The 15,292-nt window shown below is 44.0% G+C and overlaps 1 protein-coding gene and 1 long non-coding RNA gene across 2 annotated transcripts in view; one reads left to right on the forward strand and one right to left on the reverse strand.

The window, feature by feature from the left end:
• The window catches only part of LOC109300788, a 21,311-nt gene extending 15,657 nt beyond the window's left edge, over positions 1-5,654 (forward strand). Inside the window, exon 2 of the long non-coding RNA XR_002098327.1 lies at positions 4,155-5,654. This is a non-coding gene — a long non-coding RNA (uncharacterized LOC109300788). The remainder of the gene's footprint in view (positions 1-4,154) is intronic.
• SLC25A43 (solute carrier family 25 member 43) overlaps positions 1-15,286 on the reverse strand; it is a 19,965-nt gene extending 4,679 nt beyond the window's left edge. Inside the window, exons 1-3 of the mRNA XM_019521618.1 lie at positions 15,214-15,286; positions 12,379-12,620; positions 11,263-11,435 (exon numbers count right to left, since the gene is read on the reverse strand). Coding sequence (XP_019377163.1) covers positions 11,263-11,435; positions 12,379-12,565 — 360 coding nt within the window. The 5' untranslated portion in view covers positions 12,566-12,620; positions 15,214-15,286. The remainder of the gene's footprint in view (positions 1-11,262; positions 11,436-12,378; positions 12,621-15,213) is intronic.
• Between the last annotated feature and the right edge of the window lie 6 nt (positions 15,287-15,292).

The raw sequence follows: 15,292 nt of genomic DNA on the forward strand, positions 1-15,292 counted from the left end.
TGGTTTTTTTTTTTTTTTTTTTTTTTTTTTAACTGAAAAAGCATTAGTGAGGATGTTGGGTAGTCCTGTGAGATTTACATATACCCATAATAGTGCAATGTCTGCAACTTTGGTAAGGCACTGAGGGCCAGAAAGTGAAACTAACTGAGCAGATCAGACCAGTATCACTATCCAATCTTTTCAAAGACATGGCCTGGCTTAGATAAGTGAGACAGAGCTGCCTATGGGATAAGATCTGGGAGTACTGTTCTTATGGGTAGCATAATACATAACAAGGCAACTTATACATCTTTATTTTGGCAGAGCTTGAATCCTTAGGCTGCTTAACTGATGCACGTATCAAACGTATAAGATCTTTCCTCCCAAGAAATATTCTACTCTTAAGGCCTTTACATTTCTCTGGAAGAACAGCGGTATTGTGTGCAAGGGCTGTGCTGATAACAAACAGACAAGGAATGCTAAGTTGATCATCTTCATTCCATATGTCTGCAGTGGATGTACTCGGTCCTTTGAATGATCAAATGTACTAAATAGAGGACATCTCTATTTACTCTCTCTCAAATACAAACAGCCTTTGTTGGTCTCTAGTAGCCAGTGAGTCAAACAATCACTATACTGTGCAGATATTCTGTTCTGATAATCTAAAAGCAGGAGACAAAAGAGGAGTCAGGTGCCATCTGTACAGACTTAAAATAACAGGATACAATCCTAGGTGAATGTCACAGCAATAGGCTGCCATTATAGGCACTGATCTTACAGACCTTTACAGGGATGGGACTTCTAATGACTTTTTTTTTTTGCTTCCCTTGCCCTGAAAGCTGATCACAATTAGTTCAGTGGGATTCTGTTCCTTAAGGACTGCAGGATTGGGCTTTAAGCATAAAACTTGCTGGCTTATTAGGGACAAACAGGGTGGCACCAGCCTCTTCCCAGTGGGGGGCTGAGGTGGGCTAGTCAGAAAACTGTGGGGGTTGCGATACAACTTCTGGCCAATGGTCAAACATACTTACTCAGTTTTTTAACAATACCCACTTAAGGTGCTGTGCCTCTGCAGGTGGGAGCATGGCAGATTCAACTGCAGGGCAGGTGGTGAACTGGGTGGGAGGCAGGGGGGCTTGGACAGGGACGGTATTGGGAGGGGTGGCTACAGGGCGAGGGAGAAGGTGAATTTTGGGGTGGCTATAGCCCCCACAAAACTCCCCTAGCACCACCCATGGGGACAAAAATGGGAACTCTGGGACCAGATTTTCAGGTAAGGAACTTAGGCCTTCTGCCATTTGGGACACTTTGACTTCCAACTGCCTGACCTGTGCGATCTGACATGCACCTGATTACATCCACAAGGTTTTGTGGACACAAACTTTGGGCACAAGAGAGAGAACAGCTTGAAAAAAGAGCGAGCCTTTTAAAATCTTTCTTCTTCTGCAAGATGAGATTTCTGTCCATCTGAAAGTCTGTTATGACCATACAGTGTGTGGCACTACTGACCCAGGAACAGCAAAAGGACAGTTAATAAGGTATATTTCAAGATCTTGTTTTGGTGACCAACTAGAGCACTACCACTTAGTATTTTATAAAAATCAGAAAACTTCTATCCTGCTCTTCTGAACAACTTCTGAAACATACAGGAAAGCAGTTTATGATGAAGCTCAAGAGTTCATTTTACTTAATCTAAAATAACAATGCTAAAGTTTTGTAAGACTGGGTTAGAAGGGGCATGTAGGACGGCTAAAGGCAATTGCAATTGAAACGAAACTGAAGGACAAATCCTTGCTCAGTCAAAACTCCTGCTAAAATCAATAGGAATTTCATGCGAGTGAGGACTGAAGGGACTGGACTGAAGGAATATTTTATTCCCCGTAAATCACAAGCCATTTTACAATGTAAACAAAGAGCAAATATTTAAAAAAGAGCACAGACTAGATCAGCCACATTTAACCCCTCCTGGGAGTCACCACTCAGGGGCAGAGTCCTGGCTTTTTCTGTGTCAATCATGCTGACTAAACCACGAACCAGGACATAAAGTCCCCAAAGCCCTGTGGAAAGGCACTCTGTGAGGTAAGAGTGGGCAATTGTCTTCAGAGTAATCAATGACAACAGCTGACCTTCAGCTGCTGCACTCTAGGAACACCTTGTCCTCTTCTCTGGGGGTTGGGAAAAAAACCCAGATTTAAAGCCAAAGCCTGCTTGGCTTGCTGAAATCAATGGAACAGGTCCAGGGAGCAAGATCAGCAGTGTTTGGCCTTACATAGGTTTGGATCAGAGCCTTTGTATTCTGTGATTTCACTCCTTGCCCTGGAGTCCAGGCCTTGCTGATGAGTCTTAGCTTTCTTAAACCAAGTTTCCTTAGCTTCTAAAACTGACTTTACTTATGTTTCTAATTTCCATGCTTGTGGAGGTGTCCTGAAAACTGAAAATGGATGCCTTAACTATAGCACTAGTGCAGTCATTTGTACAGTCCTTCCACTGTGGTTTCAAAGCGTCTCTTAGGGACAGAAATTACACAAAAACCAGTATAAGTGATTGGAAACCAGTTCTAACCTGTAACACAGCAGAAGTTCAGTGCATATAAACTACTTTCAAAATGTCCTAAACTAATTTAAGATAAACCCGAATTAATGTAGTACCAGACTTAGCTGGTTTAGGTTAAATTGGTTTAATCTTGAACTTCTGTCTTGGATCCCCTCCACATTCAAGTTAACTCACAGTCCCCCGGCATCCCAGGATGCTTTGTACCTCCCTGCAATCCCATCCCCCCTATACTTGCAGAGTGGGCAGGTTAGCTTTGGCCCAAGCTGGCTGCTCCAGCCGAGGCAGGTGTGCTCTAGCACTTTCCAGCTTTTGGCCTGGGCCACAGCAGGCATGTCGCTGCGTTTCCAGAATCAAAAATGAATGTCTGCTCATTTGCTTGTTGGTGCAGTCTACACAGCTTAGACTTACAACCTGCAAATACTGAATCGATTCAGTCTCTGGTTTTTTGACTGTCTGTACTTAGCCATATTGATTCAGCTTCAGCCAGTAAATAAAGTTGACATCCAGATCTGCACCTGTTCAAGTGGTGCAAGTCTATGACTGGGCTCCAACCCTGCCTGTTAAGTTTGATGTACTTCCATTGATTCCAACTGGGCTGCTCTCACTACATGATGTTAAGCACATGCTTACATCTTGATAGGATCAGGGCTTCATGTTGTGCTGAGTGGCACATTTTAGTTTGTCTCCTTGGTTAAGAACAATGTTAAACTAAGCCAATATAACCCTAGCTTAACTGCCCCCCCCCCCCCAAAGTCATTTGCACCAGTTTAACCAGCCTTTTGCTGGTTAAACAGTTTAAAGTCACATATTAAGTAGCAGTGCAACTCTGTATGTATGTAGACAAACCCAAAGTGAATAAAAGTCTCTCCCAAGTCATTTAAGATCGTCCATGCAGGGGAGGGCACTGATATAATAGCTTTGGTGTCTACAGAGTACCTCTTCTAACCTCTGGGGGAAATTCCAGAGGTAAGTAAAATACACTCTGCTTTCCTAAGTACCCTATGTATCTCACCTGGATACAATATGCTTCACTTCCTTCCCCAGAACTCTTGTGCGGTGTGGCTGCATGCTGATGAATAACTCTCTCAGTGGGGGCTGCATTTTACTGGTGGATCAAGTGAGCTGTGTAGAGCACTGTGCTACTACTGAGATTCTAGCTTATTAATCAAAGCTGTAGCTCCTTGGATGAAAGGTGTTTGGGAAGAGTGGTACTATCATTAGTCATGGTAGTTGTCATTCTCAAGTCCAGCAGAGGCTTTAGAGGACTTGAGAAAGCAAGAAAGGAAGAAAGCAAACTCCAGCCTTTCAAAAGCATGGCTTAATGACCAAATGGACAGTGTGTTCAGGTTTTTCTCCCTTTCCTGGCACTGGGGGTCTGAAAGAAATGCCTCATGGTGTTGTCTGGCTGGAGAAAAGCCAGTCAGAGCTTTTCCTCAAGCAGTGCTTTTCCTCATATTTTCATCAAGCAGTGTTGGCCAAGAAGCACGTCCTAAGTGGCTCATGTGCTCCATGGAGAGGGTTGGGACTGGGCTCTCCAAAGCAGTAAGGCTCATCCAGACTGCTCAATGATTACCTCAGAGACTAAACCATGTTAATAATCAAAAATACATTTATGTTACCAGGAACTGAGAGCTGGAAAAAAAAAAAATCACTAGGAAAAATGGACCCTGTAAAGACCCACTGGGGAATACTCTGCTTCTAATCAGGCTGGGCGTGACCTGAGGGACCACTGCAGGTGGTCATGCAAACCTAATGCTAACACTGAAGCACTGTGCTACAAGGGGATAGGAATCCAACTGGAGGTGTTGGACATACTTATTGTCTGATCTAGTCCCATCACGCTGCAAACATACACACATAGGGAAGAGGAGAAACGCAGCACTGATGGGAGCATTGTCCTTTTCATGAAATACTAGGACAAGTGAGCTACTTAGTGCATCTTTGCTGACATCAAGTGACAACCCGAGAGCTGAATTTGGCTTTCATGCAGAAATCCTTTCTGCCTGTCCAATCAAGTGTGGAAAGTGTCAGAGTCCGTCTGAAAAAAAAAATCCCTCTCCAGCTAGAAGCAGAACTGCACTAATCAATTAAATGTTACTGGGCTAAATTATACAAATAAGTATGCATAAACTGAATTAGCAATACAGTTGGTGTTATGGCTCCCTAACTCCAATATAAACAAAGTATTGTAGGTTATTGCTTAGTAACAATGAATTCACGAACAGTACACAAGAATAAAGTATAAGTGTAGGGTATATGACTTAAAACTAGTAGTCTTGCTCTGTGTGATTCTGCCTCTCTGCTCATTCAAATTGCGTATGTTTTTTTAAGTTTCCCAGACATGAGCACAAGCAGTCAAAGACACAGACCTGGATAAGAAAAATCTTGAAGCATGCATGCCTTTAGATGTCCTGTGAAACACATGACCCGAGAGGGTTTGGTTTTTCTTTTTAGACCCTGGCCTGAAACTCTACTAACTTTCAGATTTCCTTTTGGCAAGAAAACAAATCCTGTGAAGCAGCAGAGATGCTCTTGTACGAGTACATGCAGAGGCTGGCTTGGAAGTTTTGCAACACGTGGTCAGTAAGGAAGCAGTCTCTCTGCAGCAGTTACATGTAAGCAGTGTTGCACAGTAGCCGCCTCTCCACTCCCCAGTTAACGGCCCCCAGGGAGGGTGTGTTACCTCACAAACTCACCACAGTAAGCCGTGACATCCTCAAACCCTGTGCTGCTTGGTGTGGGCACCCTCCTGGAGAGGAGTCATGAAGCTGCATACATTGTGCTGTGGGCAGTGATGAGCATGCACAGCATGAATGCAGCTACACTGCTTCTGGAACAGGAATTAGTTTATGCAGAGCAGCATGGCATGCTTGGAGATGCCCTACCTGGCACAGCAACTCTGCGGTATAGATATGCTTAGGGAAATATTTTTCTTGTAAATGCTTCCTGTTTTCTGTCCCAGAGGCTTGTTTATAACTCAGGTACAAGATCTGTGGTAGGCAGTCCTTCTGAACACAAGGCCTTAGTCAAGGAGCTATTTTAACAAAGAATTGTATAGTCTTCTTACTGGTTTAGATTATCTGTGCGCCAGAATGTTAAATGACTAGTCATGTCTCACCCTTCTTAAGGCTTCAAAATCTGCTACTGCAAAATGCACAGCTACCAACATTCATAATATAATAAAATCTTACGTTTGTACAGCAACTTTCATCCCAAAAGGTTTCCAAAACACTTTAGATGTCAATAGGAAAACTTACTTCTGAAATGAAATATTACGGAAAAGCAGCTATTGCTGGGTGATGTGTGGCAATGCATTACCCAGCAATGGCTGCTTGTCCTTAATGATTTTATGGAACAGGCCAGAGTAAAACAGGAAGTAAAGAACAGGAAGGTAATTTGTTTTTGATAGTTCTGAAAGATTGTTGCAGTCCAATGAGTATGTAGCCTGGGCTGGAAAATTGTATGGAAGTATCTTTCCATTACATACTGCAACAGAACACATTCCCAGGAGACATTTCTTGAGAACATGTGGAGTGTTATGTGGTCAGTGCCAAAATAGTCACAGAATCCTGTGGTAACCTTAAGGAGCTGGACTCCGTGAGCATGTCTGCACAAGATGCTTAATGCACAGTAGCCTAATAACACTGCACAATTGCACATCACAGGACAGACAGTGCTAATGCTACTGCACAGTATTATTAGGCTATTGTGCAGTAGTGTCACTAAAAAGGCATTCACCAGTGCTACTGCAAGGTAACTCTAGTTACTGTGCATTTAGTGAGTACTTCTTTAACCAGTTACTAAATTAAATGGCCAGTAACTACTGCACATTAATGAATGTGTAGATGTGCCCAGGTTGTAGCAAAGTTTGCTGGTGGAGCTATAGAGGTACAGGAAGGGCAGAGGGGTTGTGGGGGGAAAGAGGCATAAAGGGCTCCCTCTCCCTCCCTGCCTACAAGTCACTTTTACAATAATGCAAAACCACCTTTTTACAACACAACTTAAGTCCCCTGGTTTATAATGTAGTAACAGCATACTTCTCATTATAATGGCATATAACAGCTGTACTGAAATTCAGAGTCCAGGCAACTCCCTCTTGAACAAACACCAAAAATGGGGCTATACAGACTGCAAAAAAAAAAAAAAGGCACATGAAAGCTGCCCAAATCACTTGGACTGAGTAGGGAAGGTGAAACTAGGTACTAGCATTCCCAATGGAAATGTGCTCCTAGATGGGAAGTTTTCCCCAATCTGGCTTAAAGAATGGAAACAATTGGAAGAGAAAATCTTGTATTCACTGAAGTATATGAAGGGTGGTGGTGGCAATATGGTCGAGATGTCCATTTGGGAAACTAGATTTTGGTTTATTTATTCTTTAAAAAAGCCATTTTATTTAGGATTTGATTTAGCATACAAATTTGTCCAAAAGAATCATAAAGCACCAATTAAAACACACAAGCCACATTCCCACTTAAGAGTTGCAGCCAACTATTGGATCATTGTGCTAGGGCACAGGAAGCTAACAAAGAAATTAAATCAGAAACTATCATAAACTGATTATGCTACTTTCAGTGCTCAGAATAAAAGAAATGCAAGAAATAAAGTGACAAAAACAGCTAAGAAATGATGCTGACCCTTAAATTATTTCAAGTGCTCTTTACAAAGAGAGGTTTTATATATATATAAAGTTAATTTCTAGTTTAGAACTATAACATCTAGAGCACACAAATCAGCCATGCAAAATTTCACTAACATTTACTTTGAAGGTTTTGGCAAGCTTGTCGGTAAACACAAAAGGTTACAAAATTTGACTCTGAAAAGCACAGTCCTAGGATTTTCTTGTAAAATTTGAGTACAATGGTATAATTCTGATTTGCATCATTAGGTTTGTATCCTGCCCTCCAATCTATTGGGCATTCCTGATAAAGGCCATCTCTATTAGAGAATTTTCTTGTGCCCAAATGGTAGTTTATTCGTTTGCTCTAAAATCTGGTAACATAGTAAGTTTTACCAAGGAATTTGCCTTTGACTAATCCCATTCTGCAGACTCACAACATAAGCTAGATGTGCCATGCCAAAACATGCATACCATACCTCTTAAATTCTCTAACATGCCAACCAGGAGCAAAGTGAAAAAGGAAGACAAAGGGATAAAATTAGGATAATCACAACAAAGAGTGCCCATGCATTCATAAAAACCAATTCATATTTAATTAAACAAAAGTAAAAACATTCAAATATACTTGGCATCAAATACAGAACTTCTTAAAACATTTCTAGACATGTTAAGGCTAAAGTGGAAATGGGAGGAGGATGGTACCAGGAGAAATCATCACTAAAATATGAAGTAAGGATCGTCCGTTGACAGTCTGATCCTGGTGCCTTCAAAGGCAGGGATAAAGACTGCTGACACAGGAGGTGCAGGCTCTGGCTACATAGAAACCAGAAAGGATGGATCGAGGGGATGACGACAGATGCTGTTAGTAATGCGCAGCCCTTGCCTACCAGGATGGCTCTTCAGAGAACTGTGCAACTAATTCCTGACTCAGGAAGAACAGAGTATTTGGATGTGGATACAGAAGGACAGGCTGATGTAAATCTAGGGCTGTTCAAGAAAGTTGGTTTGCAGAGCTGGGTTTATAACTGAGGTGTTGCCAGTCTGGTCCTCAAGTCACGTAATCAGCCTGCTACCGTTCCACACTCTGGCTGGTCTACGATGTTCTAGGTTTTCTTCCTGGTGCTGTCTAATTTCACTCTCTTGGGAGAATCGAAGGCACCTAAAATAACCTTGAAGCACCCCAAATTCCCTCCCTTAACAGCAATATTAAGACATGAGGCCAGGACGACTGGCAAGAGGGATTTGCTATTGGCCCCATAGCTCCTGTTCTTAGTGCTTTGTCACTTAGCAAGTCTGCAAGATGAACCATAGCTTCCTGAATGCCCTGGCAAAGCACTTGCACTAAGCCTTACTGTAACTGAACACTGCAATAGGTCACAGGTTTTATTTTGTACTGCGTAGGATCAATATATGGGAACTCAGCGGAGATGAATGAAGGGAGGAAAAAAAGAATAATCACAGCTACCAGAGATGTCAACTCCTTTGTTTTCTGTTGTTTCCCCAAGGGACCTGTGGGATCTTTCATTTCTTCCTCTTTATTCTCTCCCTTCCTTGGTACCCATTCCTGACAGCACCTGTATTATGCCTACCCTGCGGTCATTCCCTCATACACTCTCACTTTGGACTCTGAACTCAGCATCTTTCCTGCTGATTTCTCTCAGCTGACACTCCCTTGGCCCAGTTCCCACTGGCAGGTTTTCCTTTCACTTCAATGAAGGTAGAGCAGACCCCCAGCAGGTGAGATCAGTGCAGACCTGAACCCACAAGCCTGAGCAATGCACTGATGCTAATTTTTTAACATCATTTCTTGGACCCCACAACCCTGCTGCCGCCAATCCACAGTTAACTTGTGTTTGAGCTGCCTTGAATTGTTAAAAAAAAAAACAAACAACAAATCAGGAGCTACTGATTCGATACGAATCCTCCTAGGTTCCCCAAGCACACTCTTCCTTCCCTCCAGCTTGTCAGTGAAGTGCTAGGAACAGGTGGAGGTTCCCCAAGCACACTCTTCCTTCCCTTCCAGCTCAAATCACCTGAATGCCTCTACTGCAGTTTGTGTGTTTGTCAAGTATGAAAGCAGAACACTACAGTGTACTAAGAAAGTGTCACTTGGATCCTGTTTTCCTTTCAGATTTCTAACAAATTTACTTTCCATAGATTTGGGACAGTTCCTTACAGAAAACAGTGGTGGCCTTAGGGTTGTTGGGGCCCTAGGCAAGAGAGTCATTGGGGCCCCTTAGAGGCTTAGTTTTGATGACCTCCACAGTTGTATCGTGGATCTTTTTAATATTCTTTGGGGGAATTAGATAAATAGTCGAGTGTCAAAATGCAAACAGAGCCACTTGCTTACAAAAACTTCAGCCCCCCTCAAAAATTGTTGCAAAATTTTGGGGCCCCCTAAAGTGTGGGGCCCCAGGCAGTTGCCCAGTTTGCCCTCCCCTAAGCCCACTACTGCAGAAATACTGCAGTAAGCCTCATTTCTCAAGATGCTGGACAGAAATGTCCAAAAGAAACCAAGGGCAATTATGCCTCAAACGAATGAAACAGCACAACCCAGTGGCTGGAAAGAAACAAAGCTGGGTTGTCCTTTACCACCCCACTCCCTGGGACAAAACCTGCCATGGACCTTTTTAACCTGAGGCCTGAAGCTGTTGAATTTTACTTCTTTCAAACTAGTAAAAATTAATGCCTGAATTACCAGTGTACTAAAAACCACAGGCAGTTAAAGATAAGGAGAACCTCATGAGAAAGTGACCTTATCTTTGCCTCATTTTGTATAAACTACGGTAGGTATGGGCTTGTGTCTACCATATACACGTTCTCGGTATCCGAGTCCTATCTGGGTACATCAGGTGGGGAAAAAAAAGCATTGAAGGCGTAACAGCAGGGAAATCAGACTCCATGTTATTTTTCAGGGGCCTACATTACAGCTTTTTAAAAAACTCAAGGGAACTGAAAACAAAGTTTGAATTGAGGGATTTGTTTTCCTCCTTGAAGTATTTGGCAAAGGAAGGGGTTTAACTACAAAGTCATGTAAATAAGCATAATTTTTTACATTTTCTAATACAGTTTTACATCTGAGGGATGAAAGGAGAATCCCCAGGTCTGGGCATTCGTTGTACTAGTCTTTTACTTTGCACTTAGGTAGAGTATCCAACCTGCAGACCCAGACCTGAAGTCCCACCTCTACCATCTGACGCTTCCACTCCAAGCTGAACTCCCTCAGGGGTAAGGGATGACCTTTGCTTGACTTCCATGCTGGACTGTAAGCAAGGCTACTAGGTACAGCAAGAGCACTTAGGATGTGGAGATGAGCACACCAAGCAGCAGATCAGTTTGGGAAGGGAATTAAGCTATAGTTGCTTGCAATTTCAAGGTCTTTCCAATCCCACATTCCTATGAGTTCATTTTTCTTAGGGCCAAGCAGCCACCAGTTTATGACAACCACTGGATAGTTAGTCTTATGATGAATTTTCAAGGCATCTTGTGGATCAGATGGAAGCTGCAGAAAGCTTAGACTCTCAGGGAAGGTACAAGTGGCATAAGTGATGATGTGTTTATGTAGCTGATATTCCTGCAGAGTTGACAACAAGAATTTCCAGCAGGCACTAGGCTCAGCTGGAAGCAGAACTAAGGCTGATACTGATTTTCGGTAATTAATAACATGACTAAACTCGCTGCATTCTCAGTTAGGAGTGCATATGCAATGAAAGGGCACACCGCAGCTCTGGAGTCAGCTCTTCTTTTGTGCAACTCTCCTAGCACCTAAGGTTGTATGTCATCACATCAGAGAAGGCTGTTGCTTCTCAAGTGTGGAGATCTGATGGAACATACAACTACTATGAAGTGGAGAAAGGATGCAGTTTACTGAAAAAAGAAAAAAAAAAAGTGACAGCCCTAAGAGGGAATTATATCGTTTGAGTAAGTCGCAACAAATAAAAATCTCAAGCCAAATCAAATGTCAGCCATTTCTTCTAAAAGAAATAACACATCTCAGCCCTCTTTGCAATGGACATGAGGTGGAAACTGATCAGTTAGCTTGTTCCTAGTTCCAAAACTCTGGAAATAAATGCAAACTGCAGAAAAATGATAACAATAATAGTGCTCCGTACCTGCATTTTCCGTTTGACAGTTTCAAAGGGGAAAGAAAGTGTCTGTGCTACACCAGCAGCAAGACAGCCATTGATGAAGTTCTGGAGGGGAGTGAAGTGACTGCTAGGCTCTCGCCAGATTTTGTCCAAGTTGATATACACGAATAATGACCCAGCAGAAAATGGGATAGTGCCTATAAAGCAAACCAGACAGAAAAGGTCGCCCATGAGCAAGCAGCACAGCATAAAGAAAGAGCCATGCTTTCTTCTTACCCCACTGATGATCTAAATGGTGTCCGACTGAACCAAAGAGACCCATACTTGTTAGATACTGCGGTATCAAGGGAAGGTCTTATTTAAGCTTTATGTTTTAGTGTCCAAATATGGCATTAGATATTTGCAAATGCAAACCTGTAGATTGTGCTGGTGCCTCTTATATCTTGGTTTCAGTCACTTTCTTCACTTTACACCAGCCCCAAGAGTGCCCACAGGTATAACAGGGCTGCCTCAGCATCCAGGGTCCTGGGTGACATTGCTATCTTGTTTGGTGTATTAGCTCTGTTCCTGCTTGCACCACATTTAAATTTGATTACAACAGGAAAAACAACGAGCATTTAAAAGTTATAACCCAATTTGTATAAACCATCGTACTGCATTAAAGTGTTGTATTCTGCAAAGCTGCAGAGAGATGGTAAATAATTTAGACAATAAATAACAAGTCACATCTGCCTCAGCCACAGAGACATACTGCTAGCTTCACCTTTCATGCATATTATATTGCTGTTACATTGCTCTGACCAGGTACTAGGAACTATAGGTATACGTTGTTTTTCTTAAGTGAAGGAGGGAAATGCTGCTTCTCAAACCAAAGTAAAAAAAGCTAAAGCAAAAATGTGTTCTTGGATTCTTTTAATCACACATACTACACTGGCAGCCCCTCACAGTTTAGAGGAATTTAGCTGTTGTAGCAATGACAAGATTGACACAAGTTGATACCTACAGTGCTGTGTGCATATATTTGCTTTCTAAAGAGCCATTTGTTCTTTTAAGATGTGCCAAGCAAGTTCTACATATGGATGTTTTAACATCCATACATGCAGCAAGGCTCAGAAATATGGTATCCTACTGTTAGCTTACCTAAAACAGTCGACGAAACACCACGATACAGAGCCAGGAATCCCTCTTGATGATATATTGTGTAGAAAGCATGAAGAATTCCTTTATAAGATGGTTCCAATCGGTTCTGCACAATGAGTCGGGTTTTAATGACATCAGTTGGGTAAGTTGCTATGGTTGCAACCATGCCAGCCAAGCTTCCTGCCATGATGGCATGCCATTGAGATATGTGACCCAAATCATCCGTAAAGAGCACAACAAACCTAGAACAGAGAAACAAGAGAGGGGCTATTCCTTTATTCTTCTCACATACACACACTCCAGAATATAATATACAACTTGTTTTTGAAAGGCAGAATGAAGAAAAAAAGATTTTTCCAGAGTTATGGCTGCATAGAGCAGGAACAGAGCCTCATCTTCAGCTGACTCACCCTGCCTTTCCTGCTTAACTGAAGCTGAAACCCTAGCTGCTGCTGAACACTGGTCTCCATGGGTTGATTTATGATTCTGAAAAAGAACTAAAGAGTCTCCAGGGTTGTGAAATAGGAGGAGAGAGACCTGGAGCAGCTAGCAGAGTGCAGAATTGCCCCAAAAAAGGTTAGCTTGATTAACAGATCATCAAGACCATTGAAAAGGAGAGACTATCTTTAACACCTGTGGAACAATGAGCCAGGCACTGTCATGTTCAGGCACTACTGCGCATTGAGGATCAAGTCCAAACTTATACTGGCTGTTAAAATGTTGATGCTGGTGTACTTCGTACATTTTTGCTAATTTACTCCTGGATTCATGAGATCTCCTTAGCAAACCCAGATTTGCCTTTCCTGTAGATGTGGCAAACTCATACATCACCCTGCAATGGGCAGCAAGGGACATCATTCAGCCAGCAAGCACTGGGGCGTGATCAAAAAAATCACAGAAGAATCTCAGTCCAAGCCTAGGGAGCAAGAGATGAGGAGCGCAGAAATGCATCTAGAGTTCCACATTTGTGCCTTGCAGAGTCCAACCAGCTCATTTACATGGTTAGACCAGTAGGGGCCAACCTTTTTGACAGGTATGCCACAAATTCGTCCCGTTCCTCCGTGAGTGATGCTCTGATCACCTTCCCCTGCCTGATCTATTGCTGTGCTTTCTGCCCTGTCTGCTGCTGTGCTGCCTTCACTTCCCACATCTGCTGCATGCCACACAGAGGCTGCCCAAGTGCTGTTGCCACTTGTGGCACAGACCACACGTTGCCCACCCCTGCGGTACACAAGTCCAAGGAGTCCAGCTGGGGCCACATAAGGCACCCAAGAGAACTTGCTGCAATACAGATCCACCACTTCCCATCCAGCTATGCCTTTCTCCTCTTAAAAACTCCCTGTTTTCTCAGTCTAAACATTCATGTCCCATACATGTCTATTCCTGTGGTTTCTATTATCTCCACAAACACATTACTATACACTGTTTCTCTCACTCTCTGGCATTTTATGCCTCTGCACTGAATGTCTCACTTAGGCAACTTGACAACTAGACCACAAATGGTTTAATGTGCACCAGAGGGAGGAAGTGAATACATTTTTTTTTGTGGTAAAGCCCCTGTTGAGTAAGTGAAAAAGAGAACTGCCACCCCAACCCCACGCAGCTGAATGCACTGTTTCAAGTCTCAAGATAAAATGCAGCCACCCTGTTCAAGACTCATAGGGCCATCACCAAATGAGGAGTGATACCAAATCTCCGGGCCCTGTGTGTCATATCCTGGAGTGTACACACACAGCTGTGATGATTCATGCTCTGCCAAGCCCGAGACATGCAATAGATGGCATCAGCCTGAGCTGAGGACCCCGCAGCAGATCTGATTGGGCAGCGGGAAGGTGAGCCCACACTTGTCCCCTCCTCTCGGGGTGGGAGAGCCAGCGAACTGGAATAACCCTCCTTCCCGCCAGCCGGAAAGGGTGCCTACATCATGCACCCAGCTGACCTAGATAAACAAACCAGCAGAGAAAAGAAGCTGCAAATCATCAGGCTGTTGCAGAGTCCACCGAAGGCTTTGCACACAGCTGACTGCCAAACACCGGAAGAAAAAGGACGTCCTGAAACGCTCCATTTCTATTGGGTGACATGGACAGAAAGACGCCACATTTCCCAGCACTCCAATTCCTGTCTCCCGTGTTCACTCCCCTAGTGGGTTTCCCCATCTTATTTAAAAGACGGGTTTTGGAACGAGACACATTTATAGCAACGTGGAGGGAGCATCAGCACAGCTCCTCACCAGGTCTGGAGACGGCACAGCTTGGATTCTGAAGTTTAATATTATCAAAGGGAAAAAAAATTAAAAATAAATATGGTCAGCAGAGCTGAAGGAACAGATGTGAAGACCATGGCTTTGCTGGGTTGTACCGTGAAGGACAATCGACTCCCAAGTTATTAAAACCAGCTCAAACCGAGCAGGCCCACTGGAGGGGAGGCTGGAGCAGCACCAGGCACAGGTGGATCCTGCTGTCTCTGCCACCCCGCAGAAAGGGCCAGCTGGCCAGGATTGCCCTGCCTGCCAAGCCCTCGCTGGCCTCTGCCACAGCCCAGGTATTCGAGCCGTTGGGGCCCTGGGCACGAGAGTCATTTGGGGCCCGTTTCGAGGCTTCGCTTTGCTGACCTACACGCCAGACGGATGCAAAATGTTGGGGCCCCCTAAAGCACGGGCTGCCCGGTTTGTGCCCATGCCCTGAGCCCACCACTGGCTTGCGGCTGCTTTCCTTCGCACCTGGCACCAGGGCAGGAAGGGGGCGATTCTTCTTCTCATCCCCCCGGCGCGGGGGGCCCGGGCCCGGGAGTACCGCGGGGCTTGCGGGGTGGCCGGCGGCGGGGCCGGGCGCTTACCTGCGGTAGGCGGCGAGCTGCAGGGCGCTGTAGGGCCCGAGGCGCAGGCAGGCCGTGAGGTTGCCCTTCCACAGCGCCC

Source organism: Gavialis gangeticus, unplaced genomic scaffold (genome assembly GCF_001723915.1).
Source record: "Gavialis gangeticus isolate Ggan-Ray unplaced genomic scaffold, GavGan_comp1, whole genome shotgun sequence".
Taxonomy (NCBI): Eukaryota; Metazoa; Chordata; order Crocodylia; family Gavialidae; genus Gavialis; species Gavialis gangeticus.